The sequence below is a fragment of the Crocodylus siamensis genome, chromosome 12, assembly GCF_052110815.1.
Source record: "Crocodylus siamensis isolate JL-2025a chromosome 12, ASM5211081v1, whole genome shotgun sequence".
NCBI lineage: Eukaryota > Metazoa > Chordata > Crocodylia > Crocodylidae > Crocodylus > Crocodylus siamensis.
The window spans coordinates 50,525,127-50,551,976 of NC_143406.1; the positions used below are offsets into that span (position 1 = coordinate 50,525,127).

The following is a 26,850-nucleotide window of genomic DNA, read 5'->3' on the forward strand; positions in this document are numbered from 1 at the left end:
AGTATGGAATGTTTCTCATTAAGCAATCTCTTTACATACCCAGCATTCTCATCCAGCCAATCTTAAGTTTTCCAGCTATCAGGGGCTGTGTAGATAGCTTCCTTACAGCACTGCCTCTCAATTTTACTGTCATCAGAGGGTCTTTCAGCAATATTCAGCTGGCTTTCCAGTGCTTTGCATAGCTCTTCTTAAACAGTACCATCCTTTGAGCTGTTGAGATTTCACTTCTTCAGAAGCTCTTTTGTCTTAAGTCTGGTAGGTGGCTAGACATGGGTGTTGAACTTTAAGACAAGATGAAGGTCTGTTCAGCAAACGGCTCTTTTCATGGAACTGGTGATCCCAACACCATTGATATCTTTTTGTGTGATGAGGCTGGAATCAGTTGCATGCCAGTGTCTGGAATGGCAGTGTATCCAGATAGATTGGTTTGCTAGGTGGAAGCTGGAAGATGGTGTTTGTAATTATAAGATTTAATATATTAGACCAAGTCTATCTTGCAAGAAGAACCTCCTTTCTGTGAGTGCTTCCAGTGGTCAAGAAGTCCTAAACCTTTCCCATAGCACTGGTCTTTGAGTCATCTGTCAATCTTCTTTATTTTGCCATGCCTTCACCCTCCTTCTCCATGGACCAGAAGGTTTCCATTGATCACTTACGCCTCCATTTCTTCTGCAAACATCATCTCCCATGAGTCACTCTTCTCATCTACCAGGCTTTCCTTCCAGGGTCTCTTGTTTGTCAGACATCTGTAAATCCTAAATAGTCTCTGTAGCCTCCATCATATTTGGAATCCTCTTTTCATCTTCACCATCAACTCTGGCTGTATCTCTAGGCCTTAGCTGTTCTCTTTCATGAGTTACATCAAGTGACATTTCATACAACAACAGCTTCTCCCACATGCACACACAAGGAGTACATATTTCCAGCAGTTTCTGAATCCAGTTACCTTCAATCTCTCTCTCCCTGCCCCTACTCTTTGGGTCACTTGTAGTGCTGCCTCAGTTGCCATTATCATCTTTTCTTCCTAGGAACTATCTTACCTTTAAACAAAAAAAAAAGGACAAAAATCCCCCAAACTCTAAGTTTACCTGCTCCTTGTTTGCTGACTTGTCTGTTGCTGAACTTCCAGGTGTTTGGAAAATGACCAGTACACTATAGATACTAATTCAAGTAAACAACGTGATTAAAAGATGACAGGTGTCCATGTAATAAAATCAGACATCACAGCTTAGGGTTAGGCTTAGGGTGTTAGCAGAAGGGTCAAGGCCAGCGTGAACCACAGGAACTGGCTTCCCACACACCCCTAAAGAGGGCCCCTCCAGTTCAGATTTTAGACAATACTGAACATGTCTTCACTGCAGAGCTAATTCCAGATATTTGCACATAACTTATTGCTCTCACTGTAATAATCTGCAAAGTAACACTTGAATTGCTGTTTCCACAGTGCTGGTCAACTCATTCACATGTGGCACTCAGACTTCAGGGGAATTCACTACTTAGTGCTGCAGTGAGCTAAATTGCACTCAAGTCTTTCTAGGTAACTGTGGGAAATTTTGTCTGTTCTTTCTCAGCACACAGGGCATTTCGGGAAGGGCAGTAGTGAATCCTGTACAGCTAATATCATGCTGCAGCTGTCTGTGGAGAACCAGATTTTTGTCAAACTTTCTAATAAATATCTTGGGGCTGAGAACATACATGAGAGAGTTCAACACAAAATAGCAGTTACAGACCAAAGAAGAGAGAGGATTGGAATGGAAGGTGCTGTCTCTGATTTAATAAAAGAATAAGTTAATTCCAGCTGGAATGGAAATTGCAAAGCCTGATGTGATGAGTGCTAAATGTGGTCACTTATCCAAATGATATCTCAAAAAAGCTGAAGTTGCTTAACATCCACAAAGCCTCACTGAAGCCACACAGTTCCACGCACCTTTCTGAGGTTAATTTCCAGAGCTCTAATTGTAAATAAAACTGAGATGTCATGGGCCTGTGGCCATAAGTTTAAAATGACAAAAGATAAGATTCATTGCTAGCACTGGCAATAGCTAAGTCCAATGTGGGGAGGAGAATGAAGAGAAGGAAGTTACATGCTCTGTGGGTGTTTCCATTTAGTCACAAATTATTTCCTTCTGCTCACTTGGTAGTCTCACTTCTGGGAACTGTGTCAGGCAGAGTGTACAATGTAGAAGAAGGTGTTTGTTTGCCGAAGGTAAATGAGTGGGCTGAGCATGCAAATTTACTCTGTTAGTGAGTGCATGTGATAAGGAAATATGCAGTAATGTTTACCCATTGAAAGAAAGGAGTTCTCACAATGCCTGCTGTGAAAGTGAAGAACAGAACAGATCTTCCCACTCTCTGTTTGGGACAAAGTTACCTGATAATGAGATTCATTCTCCAGCTCTGAAAATGTGATTTGGATCAGGCAAGTTATACAAGAGGGGTACCATCCCTCCCACCATTTCTCTCTGTGTCTGTCTGTCTCTTGTATCTTAAATTTAGCTGAAGAATGTTTTATACTTGTCTCACTACTTACTGGGGAGAGCTTTTTGTGAACCGCATCTTCTACAAGGTTGATATTATATATATATATGCACTCATCTTCACTGAAAATATTTTTACTGAATGTATAGCCTCATAATGTTAGTTGGAGGAAAGAATATTTTGTTTTGCTGTAGCTGGAACAGTTCGGAGTTATGCTCACTTGTTACTGGATAGAAATAGACCAGGAAAGCACAAGTGAAATTCCAGTTATTCCTACTGAACTTTCCCTCATCTTTCCTGGAAAGTTGTAATAGTTCTTGTCACGTCTGAGAACCGGAGATCCATTGGAATGTGAAAGGTATAAATCTGGTTGAGTAGTTGTAGATCGCTTCTGGGGAAGGTACATGCAGAGTTAATGCTGAAAACCTCTCTCTTGTTAGTGCAGTTCAGCTTTAACTTCAACTCCTACTGTAATTAAATTATTTTGGAAGAAGGTTGAGAAGCTAAATTTCATACATCAGAACAAAATTTGCCATTGGCAGAAATCCATTTCTTCCCTAGGACTATTTAATTCAGGGAAGCCTGTTGAAATATTTCTGTTCCATGATTTGTCATAAAATTCACAAAAAAAACCCTATCACTACAGGAACTCCCCCACAATGCATGTACAAGCCGTTAGTCCCCCTGTTTGTACTCATGTCTGAGGCCGGGTTAGCCAGTCCGCAGTATATTTCACAATCATGCCATTTGGCACTGAGTTCATTCCAGCATGCAGAACTGGTCTCCACAGCCTCAGGATTTTACTCTTAAAACAGAATTATATCTTAGTGTTTATGATTTGGAAGAAAACTTAAAAAGGTAAACTGAAGGTAAACTAATGCCTATTCTGAGTCCACAAAACCCCCGAGTTAGTAGCAGCAAGAGGACAATGCTGTTCTAGTCATTTTGGCCTGGGACCTTGGAAGACTTGGGATTGTGTACAAGTGGTATATACGGTTTTACCAAGATACCACAGAACTAAATTCAGCATTTTTGCTGAGGACTGAATCAGAACCAGGAGGACGCACGTGTAGGAGTATAGGAGGGATGGGAATAAAAGATAATTGATGGAAACATAGTAACATTACAGAAAGCGCTCATACATTCTGTGGAATAATATGGTCTGCCGTGCTACATGTGGCAATAGGCTCCGGTATCCTAAATGCCTGTATCTCTCACCTATGCCCTTGAAGTCATTTCTCAATTGAGTAAAGTACAGATAAAAAGCAAAGATAAGCACCTGCAGATTCTTTCAGACTAGGTTATGCAAGAAAATCCCTTATTGCCTGCAGACAAAGGACGCCAGATATTTTATACCTGTTGGTGCCATATGTGCCTTAGGTATAAATGATGATCGTAGCAGAGGCAAAATGGGGCAGCGGCGGGTGCTGCGCTGCTGATGGCAATGGCAATGGCAGCTGTAGCAGCAGCTGTTTTTGCGCTCCCCAACCCCGCAAGAGGTGGGAGCTGCTGTCCCCATTGCCTCCCTCACTTACATGGCTGTGTCATAGCACCCGTAGCTTTTCTTCTCGTTTGCAAAGGTTCATCCTGGAGTGCACAGACCTGATCCTGTTTGCCATCTTCATCCAATCAACAACAAAACAACTTGTTTGTATTTTTCTGATCCGCTTTTGATAGGAAGCATCTGTGCCCAATGTATTAAATATATATCTATATATCCATGTGGGTATTTTCCTGTGCCTGAGACATACACATCTTTTTTTTTTTTGCAGTCTTGCTGAAGGACACTTAACAATCAGGGCGTAAAGTGTTGTGCTGTGCTGTGCTGTGCTGTGCTGTGCTGTGTTGTGTGAATGGGCCATGCTATTGAAAGGAATCCACACAAAGGTGGCACTGAAGGAGCAGACAGGAATGATTCACTTGCAAAGAGCATGTGATCAGCCAGTCTGAAGTAAAATGTCTTCTTCCTTCCTCTCAATATCAGGCTTAGCATGAGGAGGGAACTATTATTATTTCCAGTGTACTGCAGATGTGGATTGCCCTTTACAGAACAAAAAAAGACACACCTCTGCCCTGGGCAGCCTACAATCGAGGGCCTGATCCTGCACCTAAGTGCAGTAGTGCAGCCTCCTGGCAGTCACAGCAAACAGACACGGTGCAAGGGGGGACAAATCAGGTGACAAAACAAAGGGAGAGGAGAAAAGAGCTTAAGGGATACAGATGTATTTGGCTTTGGATGCCACAAGGTAGGAGGTGGGGGGCTGATAATCTGCGTTATCATTTCATGTTTCATAGAAATAGTAAATGAGGGGGAATTGAGGTCTCCCCTTTGTTCTGCAGAATTCCCCTCACACATGCACTCACTCTTTACATCCCACCCTTCACTTGGCTGGTGTGATCAGTGCCACCGGTTCCCAGTCCTAAACATATATCTTCCTGTACTTTCCACTTCTGATCCTAATGCACAAAACTCCCTCCCTTGTGTAATGCAAATTCCTCCAAAAAATAACTTCTTCCAAGAGGCCTGCACCCACTGGCTTATGTCTGTATTGTGCAATCATCTGCCATATAACACCCTTCCCATCCAGACACGAACACTAGAATTTCTCTGCGACTTACAGATCTTCTCTGGGTCCCCTCTCTGTACAGGCATTTAGCAGAAAACTTGTTTAAAAATAACAATAATAATAAAGCAGTGCACCAAATCTATTTCCTGCGGGTTTTTTCATATTTGTATATCAAATGAATTGGCTACGAGGATTTTATTCAACTGCTCAATGGATGATAAGCGAGGTTTGGCTCTACTATAATTGTTTTTTCTGTACTGTCATTTGATTTTAGGCTTTAAGTTACAACAGGCTAAAGGATGAGACAAGTTGTTCTTTAAAATTGTAAGGCTCAGTTTTTAAACAAGTTAGGTGCCCTTTACATGCATTACATTACATTGCAAATGAAAATTGGGCACTTTTGTGTGGAAATAACCATAATTAATCATTTGCATTTGCAGTTAGTTGTTATGTGTAACAGCCATTCTAACTGCACATGTACGTTGGATATAAACTTGTTCATCTAATTTACTTATACGCCAGGATTCTATTTGTTATTGATTCACTTAATATTAAGAAAAATGTCTGCCATCACATCACCACTTTTCCAGTGGTCTAAGCATTGAACCTAGACCCAAGAATCTCTGACTGCTACTCCCAGCCCTGACTTTCCTCCACTGTCTTGAGAAAGTCACTCAGAGCCTTTGTGCTTTATTTCCACTACATATAAACCAAAATATTGGTGTTCACTTGGTGGGGGGAGAGGGTTAGTGTTTGTAAAGCATTTTGAAAATATAATTTGTATATTTATTTTCTTATTATTAGCTGGTTCTATGAAAAGATGTCAGAGGATGTGGGACAGCTTTTGAGATTTAGATAAACTTTTCTTAGCCCATGAGCTTAGTGTCATAACCTACTGCTTCTATTAAAAGTTAAAGGGAGAAAAAAAATGCCGTTTTATTAGAGTAGCAGATTGCATCCATTTTCTTCAAAGCACAGACGTCTTTCTTGCGAGGGAGATATTTTTGCTTGGGGGCCTGCCAACTTATACATATGTTTGCAATACAAGATTCTTTGCCAAATCTGGTTAGAGTTTCTTGGAACACTGGTCATGAGACACTATTACTCAGCAGTAAACTGGAAATCTGCCATTTCCTGTCTTGAGAATGCCAGTAAAAGGAGGAGAGAAAGAGGAATTCATATCTTGGAATAGTTTGTCTTACTTTTCAGCTGCAGAAAAATCCATTCAAATCCAAAGGCATGTGTGTACTTTTGTCATTTTCTGTTATTCTTCATTCACTCATGTTTTGCTTCTTTTCACATGTTGATCATTCTATTCCAGACTCACAGTTCCCATGTCAAATAGATAGAAACGCATGCCCTTTATACTCAGATAGACAATAACTGCTATAGTTAGGACCATAAAACAGTTTCTATTCTAGCTATTTTTCAGTCACTCATACTCTCTGAACCTTTAACCTTTAACATGAAAATTTCCCATGTTTATTCTGAAGAAAGATAATCTTGTTTAAAGTCTGAGCAAAGATCTTTACTTTTTTATTGCATATGAAACAAGTGGGAAAATTATTATAAAAAATCATGATTTTTGAACAGCTGAACAACATGGCAAAGGAGAAGATGAGCACAGTGCAGCCTATCCTATAGTGGGGTGCAACTTTTGCCAAAATAAGTAACAGTTCTTATTGTAATGAGTCTAGATGTAATGAGTGCCAAAGATGTGGTTTTCTTTACAGAGAGAAAGAGATTGTTTTTTCCTTTTGTGGGACTAGGGACCTTACTTACCTGCAAAGGATGAAGAACGTCACATGTACTGAATTCCCTGAAATGGACGGCAAACAAAGCACTAATCACATTTGCAAACCTTCCCAGCACTTGATAAAGCCAGTGCTTGGCAGAACCTGGCTGCAGCCAGCCTCACCTTTAAAGCTAGATACACATGTACACGCATGTATACTGGCACGCTTCTAAAATATACAGGAAAATAATTTCTTAACTATGGCAATCATTTAATGAGTTAATTCTAAAGCAGAATTGTGGCTCTCTCAGGCAGCTTGTTCTTGTCTTGTGCTGTTGATGAAACTCAACCCCAGTTTATTCTACTTTGGCAGTGACATGAACAAGAGAGGATACTGAACTATCAGCATCAAAAATGATTCCCTTGTCGTCCTAACTTCTAACTCAAAGAACCCTTGCAAAATAAACCTCCCCCACCAAATGATTTATTCAAAGAAATTCTCTTCCCGCAAACATGTCACGCAATGGAAAGCAGGAGACTAGGAACAGAAATAACCTGCCAACTATGGCTTTTGCAGTTGTCAACAGGGCAGCTGCAACGCACAAATAGAAAATGTAAGAACATAAAAAGCACAATATTCAATCAGCCTTCAAGTTCAGTATCCTGTCTGTGCCAAATGCATCTGATCGAAAGGACAAGGATTTATTCTCAAGCAACTAACATGACGTTGAACACAACTTGTCCCTCTGTGTACCAACTGCAAAGTCATGGTCAACACTATGTTAGTTAACATGATTCCTCATGACTCTGCTCATACTCTGATGAAAACAAGTCCTCACCATTTCTAATCCAGAGCAAGACCTTCTACTCCACAGACTTAATTCCTGAGCAGCGTCTTGAAGGATTTGTAAAAGGCTTTTTGAAAGTCCCAATAAATGATGTCACCTACTATTTAATTTATAACCCTGTAGAATTATAACATTTTCAGAAGGCATGTTTTTCCTTTTCAGAAATGGTGCTGTTTTGTACCTATCAAATCACGATCAGGTGTTTAATAATGCTATACTTAATTGTTGTTTCAATCAATTGCCTGATACTGAAGCCAGAGTCAGTGGGCTGTAATTCCTGGGATCAGTCCTGACCCTTTTTTATAGACTAGTGTGATAATTGCTTGCTTGCAGTTCTCTCAGTTAGTAGTGGATTTGCATGTTTTTGTAGGTAGATCTGCCATTTATATTCTTAAATCCTTTCAGGACTCTGGCTTGAACCATGTAGCCCTGTAGACTTGTTTATCTTCAGTGCACTGGCTTATTTCAGTATACTCTCTTTTGACACTTTGGTTTCAAACATTGCCTCCTTTTTAGTACCTGAAAAGAGCCAGCCCTCTGTAGAAATATCTCCTACAACTCTGTGGCAAAAACTTTTGCAGAAAAAAACAAAACAAAACTCTTGAGCATTATGTTTGTCATCCTATTTTGCTGCCTTTTATACAAAACAGCAGAAGACAAGGAACACGCTGGGTGTGCTAAAATCTAACACCAGGATAAAGGTAGAAAGAATTGACCGCTTTTTAAACTTAACTAAACTTTTATTGTTCTATTTTGGCAGCGTCCCAGAGCTGATCCTCCTTCTGGACAGGATCTGACCAGTGGTAACTATGGCTAAAAACTTGAATGCTGCAGTTTGGACCCTTTTCTTGTCATGTGCAGCATATAATGGTATGTTTGCCAGTATTGTTACTTAATGCATTTTAGAGTAATTTATCTATCAATAGTATTTAAAAGTGAGTAAAAAGAATTAGCAAGCATATTATCACCACAGATCAGTGGCATAACAATTAAATAATCAAAGTCTTAATAAAATGCCTGATTGCACGTATTAGCAACATTTATAGGTTAGAATAGATTCCCAGGTCTTGTGCATTTTTCTTCTAAAATTTTCAGTATGCAAAGAACAAACTCAGGAACTTAGGGCAGAAATAGAGGTTTGAGTGGCCGCTGTTTTAGTTCCCCTGTTATTGCAACTGCCTTGCTGATCTAATCCGTCGTGTGTGTTACGTATGGTGCTCGCATTCCTGCAGTCTGAATCTCCACAACATTGTCCCCTGCTGGCCCAAGGATAACTTCATGGAGATCTGCTCCAGAGAGAGATGGCTTTAAACTCCCGACGAGTTCTCTCCTGACGAGGATGGCTCAGCGTGTGACAATGCAGCCTGCCACCAGCAGCACAAATTTAGAGGCAGATGTACTGACCAGGAGGAGAGGGAGCCAACAGCCCCTGCCTAGCACAGCGGCTTCAGATTATGTCTGAGGTTCCAAACTGGGCGGTTGTGACCTTCCTCACAGCTTCTGTTTGGGGGAAATATCTCTTTTCAGTGCTGCCCAGCTCAGCCCAGCTGGTGTTACTTGAGGAAGGATAACCTAACCCCAAGTACAAGACGTGTCCGTTGTGTCCTAAACTCTTAGTGCTGCTCCCTGCTTGGTGATTACCCACCTAAGATCCTGTCTGCTTCCACAAAGGTCCAGTTGACCGAAGAGGAGGTGAATTGGCCCTATTGGTGCAAGTGTTCTTCTTCTAGATATCCGTTCTGTTATTTCACTGGGGACTGGAGTTGAACTGAAGAGCAGATTGTTGTCAGGAGCACACCTTTAATTCTCTTTAAAATCAGTGCCAGGTTTTGCTTTCAGTACAATTTTTTAGTAGCTCCACAGTTATCCATGATTTTAAAATACCTTTCTGTGGTACAAAAATTTCATTAGCTAACTTCTGTGATATCCATGGGGCCGCCTGCCAATGATATCAGTGGGAGTTTTGCCATTGAACTGAAAAGAATGATCAAACCCCAGAAGTGCATATTCTCTATGCCATATAATTGGAATAATCTGAGAATTATTTTATTTTTTTGTATCTTGGTTTTCCCGCTCTTTTTCAATGTTTAGTTTTTACAGATTTTTTCCTTTTAATTACCTTCATGTTTCAAGCTTCTTCATTATATTTTTTCTGGTTGAGGATGAAAAAAGAAGTTCAGTATCTCAGTTCCCTTTTTCAATTTTATGAACTGAAAGTAAACTTTGTACTGTATGTGGTTTCAAAAGGAAATTCTAAAAGATCTGAGGTTTTTTAAAAAAATGAACAAAAGATGGAAAAGGGGGAAGGTAACAAGAAAAGAATATGGACAGTATGTTGAGAGTTATAGGGAAACAGTAAGTATGGCAAAAGACCAATGACTCAATGCTGTTAGGCAAAGCATTTTAAGATAATAGGAAAGCTTTTTTACAACTCAAAAATGAAAATAAGCCCATTTAACATAAGTGGAGAATTAAGTTAATGAGAGTAAAACATGAGAATAAAAATACAGTTGCGACAGTGAATCCTTCTTTTAAAATTCTTTCTTTTAGAGGATAAAGAAAACAATTTAGACAATAAAAATGAAAGAAAATCCTGTAAATTATCAATAAGGTAAGGAGTAGGTAAAGAGTATTTTTAAAATCTAAACCTGTGCAAATGAAATAATATCACTTTAGGGACAGGAAGGAAATTTCTATATTTCTGATATAGTTGTTTGTGGAGAATCATCGACAGCGCAGAAATAACTGACGACAACAGGGTCGTGAGTGTGACACCGATGTTCAGAAAAGGAGGGGAAAGAGTCTAGCGATCATTTATCCATAAGACAGCTTCTACCCCAGTGCAATGAAACAAAGCGTTCTTTAGGCACTTAGAGAATGGGGCCGTGGACAGGAAGCAGTTGTGGGGTTTATAGAGCAGTGGTCTCCAAAGTGGGGTTCGCAAGACGAGCCATTGGGGTGCAGGAAGAAGATATTAGAACTTCTATTTATATTTATTTTTTGTCTAAAAAAATAAGAAAGAAATTAAGCTTTACTAATATTTAATACATGGATTGACACTGGCGCCCTCACTCGGTCCGTATGTCAAATAAATAAATATACATATACTGGGGGTGCATGCTCAAAAATTTTTTACTGATAGGGGTGCGCGATCAAAAAAGTTTGGAGACCACTGTTAGAGAGAATTAATTTTGCCAGACAAGTGAGATTACTAATTAAGTTACTATCTGTATTGAGTTAAAAAAGCAGTTCTGGATATTGTAATCCTCGCTGATTTGAGTGGTTCTGTTCAAATGAGTGATTCCCACTAAATTAAGTAGAATTACTCAAGTGATTAAAGACAGCCTTAATAATTAACACTTGAAAGACTGCACTTTTAGGAGAGGAAGTGAAAATGACAGATATGTGGATTTTAATGAATATGTAAGAACATACACCACCAGTAGTAAGAAACAGCAGAGCACCTAACTGGGTTATGTTTCCAATGAAGTACAGCAGAGTTCAGGGTTAGAGTCTTTAGCATCTTTGTTACAAATGACAAGCATGTTCATGAAATCTGAAGATTATACTAAATAAGGAAGAAGTGGGATTACTAGTTATGGCAGCAAAATAATACAGGGGGGCCTAGAGAGATTAGAAGCATGGGAAGGACATCAAGAAATGAAATTCATCTTGGAAGAATGAAACTAATCTCTGAGAGACACAATCCAGAACCCAGTCCAAGGGAGGAGTGACTGAAAGAGCCCTAGAACGTGAGAGAGGGTGACAGATTCATCCTGATTTGCAATGTGATGTAGCAGCAAGAAAAGGGTCAGTAATGTTTTGGGCTGCAAATGCCTCATGTCCTGCATGAAGGAGAAATCGCCTGTCTCTCAAACCCTTGCGAGAATACAGCTGGAATAGTTCCAGCAGGCACTGTCCTAGGAACCTCATTACCAGAAAAACTTCTGAAAAGTGGGCGAAGTTCAGAGAGCATCAGTAACAGCAATCAGGGGTCTGGAAGGGACACGTACTCAGAGTAAGGCCTGGAAGCTATATTGATATAGTGCATGTAAAAGATGACTGGAAGGATGTGATAAGTGTCTAGAAATATCAGAAAGGTCAAGTACCAAGGAAAGTGATGAATTACCTGAGGAAATTCAAGGGTGTGGCATTTACTGACTTGTTTGTCACATTTGCAAACTTCAGGTCATACATCCTGTTAGTCTTCAGGGTTACACAATCTCATGGACACGCTTGTCCTCCCAACACCTCCACGTTTTCTGTGTTCCATTCATGTAAAGCATCTCGGTTCACAGTAGACCGTTAATCTCTTTGGAGTAAGAACTATGTCCTGCTATGTGTTTTCAACACCTAACAGCACAGGTCCAGTCAAGAGCTTTGAGCACTACCACAATAAAATAATCAGTATTTATAAGAGGCATAACTAAGGAAAATGGAATTAAATTAAGAAAAATATTGTCCAGGGAAACTTCTTGCCAGGGAAGTTTTATAGTTTCATAGTTGGTAATGTTGGAAGGGACCTGAGCAGATCATCAAGTCCAACCCCCTGCCATGGCAGGAAAGAGTACTGGGGTCAAACGACCCTGGCCAGGTGTTCATCCAGCCCCCTTTTAAAGACCCCCAGGGTAGGAGCCAGCACCACTTCTCTTGGAAGTCGGTTCCAGGTCCTAGCCGCCCTGACCGTTAAGTCGTGCCTGAATCTGCCCTCTGCCAGCTTGTGACCGTTATTTCTGGTCACTCCTGGTGGTGCTTGGGGGAACAGGGACTCCCCCAGTGCCTGCTGCTCCAAAGTCAGAGGGAGCAATGAAAGACCCCTTGGTTGGGATGTTTAAAACTAGACTGCACAAAATACTGGAAGGCTTCCTGTAGGCAGTAACCTTGTTTTGACTCACAGGGAATTATCTGCATTCTGACCTGATTGATCTTGTCCATTGCTAATGTTTATAAGTTTGTTATACTGTGATCAACCTTTGATAACATGAGGCTAATCTTGTAACAATCAAACTTTAAGTTTCAGGGCCTGAAATTAAGTGAGCTGTGAGTCATTTGGAAGCCTCTGACCAATATTTCTATTGCACTGCCTTTTCTGTGGGTCTCAGAGGATCTAGAGATTCAAGAGGTCTAAGCTTTGTGAAATCTCTTTCCATTTAATCAGAAAAAAGGAGAGCCACTTTCATGCCCTTCAAATTATTCTTTTTACAAAGAAGGATTTTATATTACTGGGTACCAGACTTTGTTAATGTTTATTTATTCCGAGTGCTCCCACTACTCGGTGTTTTGTTGTCTTCCTAGTTATAGCAACAGGAGTCATACAGGGATTCGAGTGCTTCACTGACTACGCCAAAGAGCTGGTTTGTCAGTGGGGGGTACACGCCCAAGTGAACTGCTCCGAGGTGTTTCTCCTCTACTACCAGAATGAAGATTCTACATCGCTGTGAGTATTGATGGACTGATCTGTGACTGTTGCTGAAACATTACATGTGCTGTCACCAGGAGCCACTCTGCCTCATTCTCCATGGGCACAAGGCACTGGGGACACCGCAGAATCAACCTTCCTGTGTTGGACATTCCCCAACCTCCACCTGATGCACACACACCTGCAAATGACTGGACTAAGATGCCAGGGTGCATCCCTGGGGGAGTAGATTGCCCCCTACCCCAACCCTAGATCCCATCGGCTCTCCTGTGTGTACAGCCAGTGTTCCCAGGACCCAATCCTTGCTCCTACACGTGCAGCATCCCTGGTCCTCTTGTACAGAGTGTCACTTCCCCAAGTAAGGCACCATTTCCAGGCTGTTCCTCACCATCCAATTTCTCCCTGGAGGCACCCAAGTGACCTTGCTTTAGGCAGGTTGAGTGACCTACCTAAAGGCCTTTCACGACATGCATGCTCTCTCCAACACAGAAGAGCAAGGGAAATGCACTTCCAGTGCTCATGCTTCCTCTAAGAACCAGTCTGTACATTTCTGTGTTTGGTTTTTGCTGGGAGGGGCAGGGAGCTGAGTGTTTCTCACTCAGTGTGTTCTGAAAAGCATTCAGCTTCTTTATCTTTTAGGTCCCTTCACCCCGGGAGCCTTAGCCAATGATACTGAACGTGGCTTGCATGTTTGCAGTGCTGAATGCGATGTAAAGATCTTATCATTTCCTGCCTGTTTTTCAGAAAACAGGAGTGTGTCCCTAAGAATGGAGAAGACAGCCGCAGGAGCTCCACCTCCAATTGCACTTGTACAATTCTGCCTGAGTATTTTGCATTCAGCTTAAGATACAAGTTAGAACTGGAGTTTAACAGGAGGGTGGTGTGGAACAACACCATTCAACCTGCATTCATTGGTGAGACAGTTTTTTTTTAAGTTTATCATGGGTATATTCCATTCATAAGAATGTAAGAACATTAGAAGTGCCATCCTACGTTAGACCAATGGTCCCTCTAAGACCAGCCTCCTCTCCCCAACAGTGACAGTAGTGGATGCTATACAGGGAGAACATCAAACCAGGTATCTGGTATCACTAGAGTGAGCTAGTCCCTATTCAGTGCCCTCCCTGGCATCAAACATTTATTGAGTTAGAGGTGCCAGAGGAAACATCTCCAACCTTTGTGTCCAGGAGCCGTTACTATGTCTGTCATCCATGAATTTTCCTAGTCCCTTTGTGAGCCTGGCTCTGCTCTCTCTCTCCACCACCTCCTCTGGCAATGAATTCCACATGTGAACAACGCACTGTGCAAAAAAAAATGTACTTTCTCTTTGTAGCAGGACACCGAGGTGCCTGCTGCTTGTGGAGCTGTAAGTGAGGAGCCCAGCTGCGGGTTGTCAGGGTAACCGGTTGGAGTCAGCTGACAGGAAGGGGCAGGGCCTGGCTCCCATATAACTCCCAGGCTGAAGCCAGGCAGGCGGTTGCCTGCAGCAGCCATAGGGGTAGGAGCTCTGCCGGAGTGAGAAAAAGGGCGAGTCTAGAACGCACAGGCAGTTGTTCGGGTGAGAGATGGAGAAACCCGGTGACAGACTTGAAGGTGATTATGGCCAGATGGCTTAGGTTTGTGTTATAGCCAAAGGGCTTGAATTTGCGTTGACGGTTTATGACCGGAGGACCGGGTGAGGCTATAAGAGGATGGAGGAGGCCTCATAGGGGAGTCACGGCTGTGTGGAGACCCCAGAGAAGCCCCAGAGAGGGGGCAGCGAGAAGCCCCAGAGGGGGGGCAGCGAGAAGCCCCAGAAAGGGGGCTGCAGAAAGCCATAGCGCCTGTGGGGCACGTGTCCGAGACAAGGCTGCGGAAGCTGGAGCACCGGTGAGGCGCGGCTGACAGACAAGGCTGCGGAGAGCCCAAGCACCAGAGAAGGCGCAGAGAGTGAAATAGACCAAACAACGTCTGGTACATCTGCGAGGCTTGGGGCGTGGTACAGGGGTGGTTGGAGCCACGTATAGCCCATAAGGCTGGGGTGTTCGGAACCCCATTGTATAAGCAAGGATCGGGGTAGCAGGAACCGTGACCAGGAGGACGAGAGGCAGCCTCCCGTTAACTTTCGTAAGATCAAGACGTGGCGGGCCAGAACAAGGGTGCGTTAACGCAAACTTGGCATGGTAGGGGGTGCTAGGAGAGAGCACGGCAACCCTAGGATATTTCCCCCCGCCTGGTACACTCTTGTTAGTTTTAAATGTGTCACCTACTAATTTCAGCAGGTACCCCCTAGTTCCGGGAATCTGGGACTCAGAGAACAGCAGTTCCCTGTTCATTTGGTCCATTGCCTTCATGATTTCATAGACTTCTGTCACACCCCGCTCAGCCTCCTCTTTTCCAAAGTGAAGAGTCCCAGCCTTTTTGGTCTTTCCTGGTATGGCAACTGCTCAGTGCTCCTGACTATTTTGGTTGCCCTTCCATACTTCACATTCCCCAACCAGCCACCTCACCGACATTTCTCTAGTGTTTCCACTCAACTGACTTGTCTCCCTGCTGTTGCCAGATATCTATATTTGTCTTCATTTCTGTGACAAGAAAACTCTAGAAAAATATCTTTCAAATTCTTATTAGCAGTCTTTGACAGAAACTAAAAAAAATCTTCTGAGTCTTCAAGAATCACACTGAGCAGAACAACTATTATCTTCTCTGGAATACAAAGTAAAATAAAGTATCTCATATTTAAACAGCTAATGCTCATCATATTAACAAAATTCAGTCCACTCCAAACAAAATGTAGTGGAGTGAACACACCAAAATCCCTAAACAACCTGATATTTGAAGAATCCCTATAAAAGTTCGTTTTACAATCTGTATGTGAGTAAACAACTAAATTAATTAACATCCTTAACATTTTGAAAAGCAAGAGGTCCAATAGGAAAATTTATAGAAATTCTGTAGGGCTACAGAGTTTGTCTACAAACCCCCTCCCACCTCCCACAGCTCTAAAAATAGAGATAAAGCTACAAAAGTGGAAATACTGTATTATCCATTCAGCATTTTCTCATCCTCTCAGAGAAGTGTACATATAATTGAGCTGTTACGTGGAAATGGCATTTTGGGTGAAGTGGAATACCCCACTTCACATTTCTGAGAGGAACACAGAGGACCCTGCTCAGGATTTGTGGCCCCTGCACATCTCATCAGCATTTAAGCCCCATGCTAAGTGTGTGAATGCATGGCCCAGGTCATGTGTACAGAGTGGTCTGTGAATACCCCTTCTTCTGCCCACTCTCCTGGGTCAAGGTTCTCACTTTACAGTGCTCTCCCCAACATTTTTCTTTAACAATGCAGTTAAACCAAGAGCCCCAAAACTGCTTGAGGTACAGCAGTGCAAGAACAAGAACTTCAACCTGAGTTGGGAGAACAGTTATAGTACAGAAAACCTGCTCTATGGAGTATCGGTGACTTATGAAGTTAAATATTGGATAAAACAACATCCAGAAGAGGTAGGAACTTCCTGTTTCTTTGCTTTCTGTCTCTTGAGCTTGAATCCAGCAGGGGATGAGTGAGTGCTGTCCCATCAGTTTCCTACAGAAGAGCAGTAATATACAATGGTAACCCTTGCTTCAGTGATATCAGTGGGAGCTCAAATGGGGAACTAAAAGGCATGGTTCTCATCTGAGCACTGCATGGAGGATAAGCCATGTCTGTGCAAACTGTCAAAGCAAGAAGCCACTCAGAGCAGATGGGAGTGAGGATTGTCATAGGCTTGCTCTGGCTGTGTGGGCATGATGAAGCTTGACCCTGCCCTGGGCTCTGTGTCTTTGGTGAGGCTCAGCTGTGTAGCCAGTGGCTCCTGGGCTAGGGACAAGTAATAAGTATTGGCATCTCCTGAGCAGTAGCTCCTGATGGCACCAAAAGGCAGCCTCACAGAGAAAGATTGCTGTGGCGGAGCACCAGCAAGGTGCTCGCCACTTGTGGGCTGTCGCAGGCAGTGAGGGAGCCTGCTTTGTGAGCAGCAGGGAAAGCCTCCCCTAGGAACCATTTTAAGGGGGAAGGTGGATGATAGAGCACCTTTGGTGTATGCCACTTTAATGAGGAGAACAGACATCCACCAGGTGCAGGCCAGCCCTGACGAGGTGGCCATTTTACAATCCTGGCTCTCAGGGCGGTGGCAGCAGTTTGCTCCCAGCAGCCGATGGAGCAACAACACCCATCTGAGCTGCTACTCATGGAACATCTTGGAGGTAAGGGCTGGAGCTAAGGGGATGGGAGGAGGCTCCTAGTCCTGGCATGACTGAAAACTGCACCCTGCCAGGGAAGGGAGGCCTGGTGGGACTGGCTGTGGAAGGACAGTCCCTCAGAAATGCGGAGCCAGTTACCTCCCAGGTGCAAGGTGAGTAAGAGCACCTTAAAACCAAAGCCCAACCGCCCAATGAGTTATTAACATTGGAGGGGAGTAGGGCCAGGCATGCCCAGAGAGGACACCTGAGCCCAGAGTGGGTATTGGAGCCAGGTGCGCCTATCAGGAGGCACCTGAGCCTGTAGAGGTGGAAGACCCTGGAGACTAGTGGAGTATGTTACCCAGTGAGGGGCCAGGGGTGGAGTTAGTCCAGTGTCTGGTAAATTGCCCAGCTACCGTGCAGGTAAGTGTTGTGGGAGAAGCCCAAAAGGCTGTGCCAGGGCTGGCCAAGGAGTTCAGAGACAAGCCTGATGGTCTACATGATCACTCAACAGAGCAGGGCAGGGAGAATCTGGGCATGAATGCAAGAGCCCTGGTAAGAGCAGGTAGAGTGGTAGAGGTCCCAGTGACAGGGGGGTGATATGTGTGAGGCCCCAAACAGGGCAGCATGAGAGAGGCCTAACAACGTGCTGAGTTGGGCTCAGCCTCAAGCCGGAGCATAACATAACTGACAGATGTCTTCTGCAAGGCATGGGACACGATAAGGGAAGGCTGGAGTTGTGTGTGTACCACCCTTTGACATCAGGAAGCTCAAAGGGCAGCCTCCCACCTAATTAACATCCTAATTATTTAGCAAAAAGGCATGGCGGGCAAGTAAGGTAGGCGGCTTGCCCAAAGACAGGTGGTCAGGCCAGCACTGTGACTGGGCCTGGGAGTTTGCCCCTGTCACAATTGCACAGATCTGTGTGCCCCTGCCCTTCCCCATGTCAGTACTGGAATAGTTAATAATAGTGCTGTTTAAATAAGCACCATCAGGCACCACTCTTAAAGGTGCATAGGTCAGTTCTGCCCCTCCCAGCTCCTTCCCAGGCTCTCTGCAGCCTCAGGAAGATGTTGCAGAGTTGCATTTGAGTTTTGTTTTTGGCATTTTCCTCACAATGTGGAACAGCCAGAGCTCCTATTTGTTTAAAATGAAAGTTAAGATGTAGCCCAGGGTGGTGACTTCAGAGAGGTGCCAAGGCACTGTACCATTGCAGACTGGCCCAGTGCAAGTCCTGAATACCCCTGAATTGATGTTTCACTAAATTCAGAGTTTTAATGACATGCCTAGAGTATTGCAGTTCAACAGTAATAGGCTTAGGTTTCAGAATGAATCAGGTTCAGTTTGCTTTTTTTAAATCATTCAAATAAAATATGTGTGGGTGTGTCAATAGCTTTAACTCACTTGAAATTGTAAAGCAAATAATTGTATTTCTCTTCAAATGTATCTCAGTCTTTGGTTCACCAGCACATAGTAGTAAGATGGTTACAGCAGTCAAATCAGTGTCCTACACTCACAAAACTTGATACCCTGCTTGGGACTGTCGAAAACTAAACACATATTATTCCATGGTCTCCAGCAAAGTGTGTTTCCTTGCTGTTTTCCAGGCAACTGTAGAATGTTTTAGCTACCAAACAACAAGTTTTGAAATCTCTGCAATCCGGCTAAAACGAGGGCTCATCTATGTTGTAAGCATACGATGTAAATATCCAGACTACTCAGAAACTTGGAGCGAATGGAGCAACGTTGCTGAATTTCAGAGTGGTGAGTAGTAGTGACAGCAGAACCCAGCAGAAAGGTACTGCAGGAGTTACAAACTGCATGGAATGCATCCCATTGCATTCATTCCTTCTGTGTAACTCAGCACAGCATAACCAGTAAGCCGTGGGGGCTGCTAACGCAAAGATCACTGTCAGTGTTTATGGTCCAGCATTATGTATGTAGCCCAAAAGTGGCACAGACTGAGAAGAAAGATGACCCAGCTCACATTGACCTATTGCCTTCACAAAAACCCTGAGTACCATGGCCATAGATCCTCATGCATTCAGTGCCTGCATGTGGGCTTTGTTTCAAGATGGCATTATGTTAGGGTGTATAAAAGAATATTGTCCTTGATTCTTATCAGCTGTGCTTACATATTTTCATATATGTAATGTGTGTGTATATGTGTTTATTTCACAGATAATGAGATAACTTTAGAAGGCTATCTGCAGATGGTTGTTCCCATATCCTGCTCACTGATCATGGCTCTGATTTTAATGTGCTACTTCTGTTTCTCCAGGTATGTATCATTCTGCACGCAGGTTTGCAGAACCACAGCTTGCACAGATATACAGAAAAATGTCATGCACAGTAGCATGGTACCCCAACACTTTATAATAAAGAAGTACCTGCTACCTGAGCATCAACAAGGAAGCTTTTCACAAATATGAAGTAAACTTTATGTGACCTTTCAGAACTAGTAATGAATATGTACTGTTGGTTGGATTCAAACAGGGTGCATGAGTGTGGCCTCAGTAAAAAGCTATATTCTGAAAAAAATATTACCTCCTTTTACAGAAAGGAAAACTGGAATACTGAGAGGTCAAAAGGAGCTGGACAGAGCCTGGGATAGGAGCTCTGCACTCCTGTAATCACTTTACATGGCCCCTCTCCACTCACCTACCTCTGCTGTTGTTTGGTGAGCTGAGCTTCATAGGAACCTTTTGAAGCTTGTAAGAGTATTCAAAACAACCTGAAATCCTGCATGAAAGACTGACATGACTGTGAGAGAGGCCATTCACCACATTAGTCTGAAGTAAGGCAGAAAGTGGCACCCTATAAACTAACCTGTTCAGAGAGGCATGAGCTTTTGTGGTCTACAGCCTCCTTCATCAGAAGCTGATTTTATGTGATTTTAAAGGGCAATATCTGAGCTCTCAGGCTTCCTTGTCCATGCTCAGGATAAATCCTCTGCAAAACCCTCAAGATTTGGTCTGTAGACACTAAAAACAGCAAGGGCAGGCAATATAAAGTCACGGCATTATCAGAGAGAACCTCCTCATCTGTGAAAGTATCCTCCATGTCAGAAGACTATTTTTTGTCTGGGGGTACCATCTTTGTTAGTTTATCAATGGTGTTAATCTCTATTAATCTGTAGCATTAATTACACTTTATGAATCCTTTATTTGTGAAGATTATGGATTTACCTGTTTTCTCACCATATCAAACAATGTGCAACTGTGGTTGCAGGGACCAGTTAAACATTGAAATAAGCCAACATGTTTACACTGGTTTGCTGGCAAACAGTCACTCTTGGATTACATAGAATAAGTATTTCCTGCTGCTGGAACATGCAAACAGCTTGGGGAAAAAGCAAGTCATGCAGGATTTGCTTTGTGTGCATGGGTGGGACCAAGGGTGAAGGCAACTAAGAGCAAACTCTGGTTCTTGCTTTGCAGAATTAAGAAGGAATGGTGGGATCAAATCCCGAATCCGGCCAAGAGCCATTTGGTCGTAAAGAAAGTCAAGGGGGCTCAGGTATGAGATCAAAGTGTGTTACAGAAACACTGTTTCCTGTTTGTTTAAAGAATAGAAGATATAGCACAGTCTAATATTGACTGTGGTGCAGAGGAGTACGAAGATTAAGTCTATTGTGTCTGTATTAGTTTTCAGTCTTGAAGACAGTGCGCAGCATTGATGAAATTAAGGCACCTTTCCCTGACATGAAACAGAGTCACTTGTAAGTAAGATCAAGAAATTGTCTCTGCCTCACAACATAACATGGTCTCCTGTTACATAAATAGTAATTGCATTTTCCTTTTCTTCACCCAAAGCACAAGTTGTAAGAATTGTCTGACTCGAGGTCCTTCGCAACAAAGCTTTAAGGGAACAGACACTATCGGGAATACTGAGAAATCCTGCATCTGTCTAAATAAGCCTGAAGAATGGTTCCCAAAAGGATACAATGCTGTTTTAACTCCTGAGACCACTGTGGTTGAAGAGTCTCTTGAAATCTCTGAGTACTCAACAGGCACCAAGATAGAGAGCCCAGAGGAGGATGAAGATCAGAAACTGCTATCCCAGTCATGGGAAAGCAGTGCCAGCAGTTTCACAGGGCACATTGTACATGACAGTATGTTGGAAGATATGTTTATTGCCGTTTGCAGCACCAATACACATGATACTCAAGTCCCAGACTTCAGCATAGTGGAGCTTCCAACCTTTGAGAATAGCAAATTGGATAACTCATCACAACAAACTGCAGACAATAGTGAGGTCCATGACCAGCTGTCCTGTGACCCTTTCTGTGGTCTTTCCTCTTCCACTGCAATCCCACAGGATGAGTACAACTGCAGTGCAGTGAGCCACATGTCCATGCGGTCAGAAGACTCCTGTGAATCTGGTTATCAGAGCTCTAGCACAGACACGGCTTCTCCCCGGGCAAAGAGTCCTCCCAACGGGCTGCATCAAAGCCACAGTCCTGGCAGTTCTGACCCCTGGCACCACGTGTTGGTCTCAAATCAAACATTGCCAACTGTCCCTGTCCCTGAGATCACACAAGGCCCAGCCTACAAGACCTTTAGCAGCCTCCTGGCCACAGCCACGGAGCCATGTAACCCAGCCTACAAGAGCTTTGGCAACCTCCTGGCCACGATCACAGAGTCGTGTAACCCAGCCTACAAAACCTTCAGCAGCCTCCTGGCCCCAGACATGGAGCTGTGTAACCCAGCCTACAAGAGCTTCAGCAGCCTCCTGGCCACGACCACAGAACCATGTAACACAGGCTACAAGAGCTTTGGCAGCCTCTTGGCAACAACCATGGAGCTGTGTAACCCAGACTACAAAACCTTCAGCAGCCTCCTGGCCCCAGACATGGAGCCATGTAATCCAGCCTACAAGAGCTTCAGCAGCCTCCTGGCCACGACCACAGAGCCATGTGACACAGCCTACAAGAGCTTTGGCAGCCTTCTGGCTCCAGACACAGAGCAATGTAATCCAGTTTACAAGAGCTTCAACAGCCTGCTGGCCCCAGGCACGGAGCCATGTAATCCAGCCTACAAGAGCTTCAGCAGCCTCCTGCCTCCAGACACAGAGCCATATAACCCAGACTACAAGAGCTTCAGCAGCCTCCTGCCTCCAGACACAGAGCCATATAACCCAGACTACAAGAGCTTCGGCAGCCTCCTGGCCCAGCACACAGAGCTGTATAACCCAGCCTACAAGAGCTTCAACAGCCTCCTTGCTCACTCCCCCACCAGTGATCACCTGGTTCCAAGCATGGAAGCCAGGAACTCATCATTGTCCATGGAAGAAGCAGCCCATCACATCCTTGGTGACCAAGAATGTGGCACCAGCCACAAGCCTAATTTTGACAACACCTGTTCAGAAAACATGGACTTCCCATGTCCTCAGGCTCACACAGGTGACAGGCCTTTGCCTTTCCTGCCAGCAACAGAAAAGTACAAGCAATTCACAAGCCAAAATGTTCCACGCAAAACAGATATGATTTCCTCCTCCCCTAGATCTAATCCCTCTAGTTACCAGCTTTCTGACATCACCACCAGGCACAGTAACGCCAACTGTGACAATGACAGCAAGGCAATGCTTGAACCACCTTATAAACCCTTTACTAGCCTTTTGCACAGCAACCTCAAAGAAACACTTCCAGGAATCATGGCTTGTGACTCTGACCTGGAGAGAGGGGAGGGCACACATCATACCTTACGCAGTATTGACTCAGATGTTACTGTGAGCTTTGCCACTGGTCTGAATTCCAGAGAGGATCTCGCACAAGACAGCAGGAGCAGCCCTTGGATGATCAGTTCCAGTGAATCTTCTCCACATGGCGAACATGAAGACAGTGTGGAAGAAAAAACATTCTTACATTCTTTGGGTTCCGGCTGTCATGGCTGCAAAAGCACAGGGACAAGCACAGAGGAGACAGAAAGTGGTCCTGCTGACTCTACGGGTGAAGAGGTGCCAGAAAGCAGCAATAACATGTATCCTACTCCTAGGTGCCTCAAACATGGCCATTTAAGGAAGCCAGGAAATGCAGGAGAAAGTAGAGAGATGTTCCCGAACGCTGTGAGCGTGAGCTGTAGCTGTTCAGTTAACACAGAAGAAGAATCACTGAATAACAGAAATGTACCTAAGTCACCCTTAGAAAGAAATCAAACTGCAGAGCTCCTGGAACTCCAGAGCCCAAGAGAGTTCATACTACGTAGCCTTTCTGTGGATGGCTTCTGTCCAGATTTTGGTTGCCTTCACCTGGAGCCGTCCACAATGACACCTCTTGTTAAAAGAGCTCAGATGGAACTCATGAGCAAGGGCACCAGCATGGACCAGGAAATGGTGAAACTTGCACAAGCCCTTGCCCAGGAAGGCAATTGCTATATGAAGGTAGCCTAGACAAGCATAGCAAGGCAACAGCCAAGTTAGCTGTTGGGAATAAACTGGGGGGCAAATGCTTGTGTGGGCTGCCATGTCCACACCTGCTCAAAAGTTGGTCACCTGCTGGCTTGGGCTGTTGAAGATAGCTAGTTCACAACCCTCCCAGGAAATAATGACAACACAACAGAGACTGAGTGAGAGTCTGCCAGGCCTGATCCTGACCCTACAAGTAGCAGCTGCATGGGCTACAAGCTCCTGTTCAGTTTAGCTACTGCAAGACTATTCTGGCCCTGTATGCTTGCATGGGAACCATGGACACTGCAGCGCAGATTCAGATGTGGCTGGAAAATGGTTTCATGTGCAGAAGAGCTACAAGAATATGCAGTTAAAGTAGGGGGTCACTACCTTTCACTGATACATTCAAATACCCTCTGATTATCTGATTTGCAGGGGACGCAGAGGGATTGTGGCTGACCCAGCATGGAAAAGATGCCCATAGAAGTATCCTCTCATGCTCTGATGCTGTGGCTGGTGCTCTCTAGCCTCAAGCGATGATAGCAATGAGCTGGGTTCTGATCATGGAGGTGGCGGGGTCACTCCACAGTCACTCTGCTGAAGTCCATGGAGTTGCTTCTTTAACCAAACATCTTTAAATGACACGTGCAGGAAGCTGGCCCAGAGTGGGATCCAAGCTTCCTCAGCTCCATGTGTTCCACCAGCTTTGTGTACCCTGGAAATGACACTTGTAACTGAGATGGCATATGCCCCCTGCTAGATAATGATTCCCAGAGCTTCAGCTTGGACTGTGACCTCTGTCAGTGCTGTGGTATTACTGTAAATTGCACTGTACATTCCACAGGAAGGACTTTGCCATGGGGACAGTGATACAAAATAGTTCATGAGCTGCAGCAAACTATTTTTTATCTCGAGCCAGCTCATGTTGCTCAAAAATCCTGTTCCTACTCCCTCTGTAAACAGAAAGGGCAAGCCAGCTCAAAGAACATACCTGCTGTCACTGTTTAACTCTTCTCTGGAAGCACCTCGTCCTTTGGCATCCTCGGCAAACCTCAGGCAAGGTTGCCAGTGCCCCAGCTACATCTCTGCTGTGATGATAGGGGGGAGCACAGACTCAGGAGGGCACTTCCCAGTGAGGTGCACGTACTCAGATGTCTGTGTTTGTGCAGGCATCACTACTCAGACAGCCGCCTGGAAGGGAACGAATGTCACTGCTCATTGTTAACATGGTGAGGGCACATTAAAGGTCTTGACCAGAATTCCCAGGTAGACGCTGTCCTTTCACTCGATAGCTTTAATTGTGTGTGAAGTATTCTATACGTCCACCACGGGTTGAGTACAGCCCGTGTGCTGCCATAGGACATGATACCAACAAGCATTTCAGCTCATTTCTGTGCTTCAGAGATCTGTTGCCAGAAAGCCTTGGGGGTGGGAGGAAGTGCTCTGTCTCCCTCAGCCTTCCCAGAGCAACCGGGTTTGGAGCTGGCAACGAGTTCTGCCCTTGTCGAAAAAAATGGAAGTGGTTTTGTATCCTGTGCTGGGTTGGTTTCACATGCTGAACATAAAGCAAGGAAGAGAGTGTTTTTCAGGCTGTGTTCTGCTTCCCAGCATGTGAAAATTGTAAACGCACGTCTTTTTTGGTTCATTTGTGTGTTTTTGCTGCTCTAAATCAACACATCTTGCTAAAAAGGAGGCTTATACCCAATGGAAAGAAGGGGTCATCACCAGGGAGGGCTATTCTGTAGTTGCTCGGGGATGTAGGGGGGCAGTTAGGAAGGCCAGGGCAGAGATGGAACTGGGACTAGCTTCCCAGATTAAGGACAATAAGAAGTCTTTTTTTAAATACATAGGGGGTAAAAAGAAGGTTCCGGGTAATGTGGGGCCCTTGCAGGACGACATGGGTAACTTGGTCGTCACACCAGACGGCAAAGCTAACATGTTTAACGATTTCTTTGCCTCCGTCTTCCTAAGTAGGGACCAGAACAGCCACCTCCCTGCTGGGCCCCCCTCGGGCCCCGGGGGAGGCACACCTGGGCCACGGGTTAGCAAGGATTTAGTTAGGGAGCTTCTGGAGGGGTTGGACGTATTCAAGTCAGCCGGCCCGGACGATCTCCAACTGGCCGGCGTCATTGCCAGTCCCCTGGCACAACTTTAGGAGCACTCGTGGTGCTCTGGTGAGGTACCGGAGGACTGGAAGAGGGCCAACATGGTCCCCATCTTCAAAAAAGGGAGGAAGGAGGACCCAGGAAACTATAGGCCGGTTAGTCTCACCTCGATCCTAGGCAAGCTGTTTGAGAAAATTATGCTGGCACACATCCAGGAGGGGCCAGCAGGGGACTGCAGGCTTAGGGGCAACCAACATGGGTTCATCAGTGGCAGGTCCTGTCAGACCAACCTGGTGGCCTTTTACGATCAGATCACCAGATCATTAGACGCAGGGGTAGCAGTGGACATCGTCTTCCTGGACTTCCAGAAGGCTTTTGACACTGTCTCTTACCCTGTTCTCATTAAGAAACTGGGGGGCTGTGGTGTAGACAGCCACACAGTCAAATGGGTCGCCAACTGGCGGGAGGGCCGCACCCAGAGAGTGGTGGTGGATGGGTCCTTCTCAACCTGGAAGGACGTGGGCAGTGGGGTCCCGCAGGGCTCGGTCCTCGGGCCCGCACTGTTCAACATCTTCATCAGCAATTTGGACGAGGAGGTAAAAAGCACCCTGTTCAAATTTGCTGATGACACTAAGATGCGGGGGGACGTGGGCACACTGGAAGGATGCAACAGGCTACAATCAGACCTGGACAGGTTACAAGGGTGGGCGGACGAGAATAGGATGGGTTTCAGCACAGACAAGTGCAAGGTGATGCACCTGGGGAGGAACAACCGGCACCATACCTACAGGTTTGGGAACTCCCCTCTTATCAGCACGGAGGCGGAAAGAGATCTGGGGGTCATCACTGATGCCAAGATGAACATGGGCCGGCAGTGTGGAGAGCCAGTTAGGAAGGCCAACCGCACCTTGTCGTGCATCCACAGATGCATCTTGAGCTGGTCCAAGGAGGTGACCCTCCCCCTCTATGCGGCACTGGTCAGGCCACAGCTGGAGTACTGCGTCCAATTTTGGGTGCCGCAGTTCAAGAGGGATGTGGACAGCATGGAGAGGGTCCAGAGGAGGCCACTCGTATGATCAGGGGACAGCAGAGCAGGCCCTATGAGGACAGGC

General features: G+C 44.6%; 1 protein-coding gene across 2 annotated transcripts; it reads left to right on the top strand.

Annotated features, from left to right (window-relative positions):
• The first annotated feature begins 2,114 nt into the window (after positions 1 to 2,114).
• On the top strand, positions 2,115 to 24,892 carry IL4R (interleukin 4 receptor). Of its 2 annotated transcripts, none has more exons than XM_090024149.1 (10): positions 2,115 to 2,203; positions 8,386 to 8,495; positions 12,921 to 13,062; positions 13,789 to 13,958; positions 16,375 to 16,529; positions 18,854 to 19,010; positions 19,428 to 19,527; positions 20,687 to 20,765; positions 20,894 to 20,967; positions 21,062 to 24,892. In XM_090024149.1, exons 2-10 carry the CDS (start codon positions 8,435 to 8,437, stop codon positions 23,634 to 23,636), a joined length of 3,513 nt encoding a protein of 1,170 aa, XP_089880275.1. In that variant the 5' UTR covers positions 2,115 to 2,203; positions 8,386 to 8,434; the 3' UTR covers positions 23,637 to 24,892. The 2 variants fall into 2 exon arrangements, with proteins under 2 accessions (XP_089880275.1, XP_089880274.1); XM_090024148.1 differs by having other exon boundaries at positions 2,126 to 2,416.
• Positions 24,893 to 26,850: the final 1,958 nt, after the last annotated feature.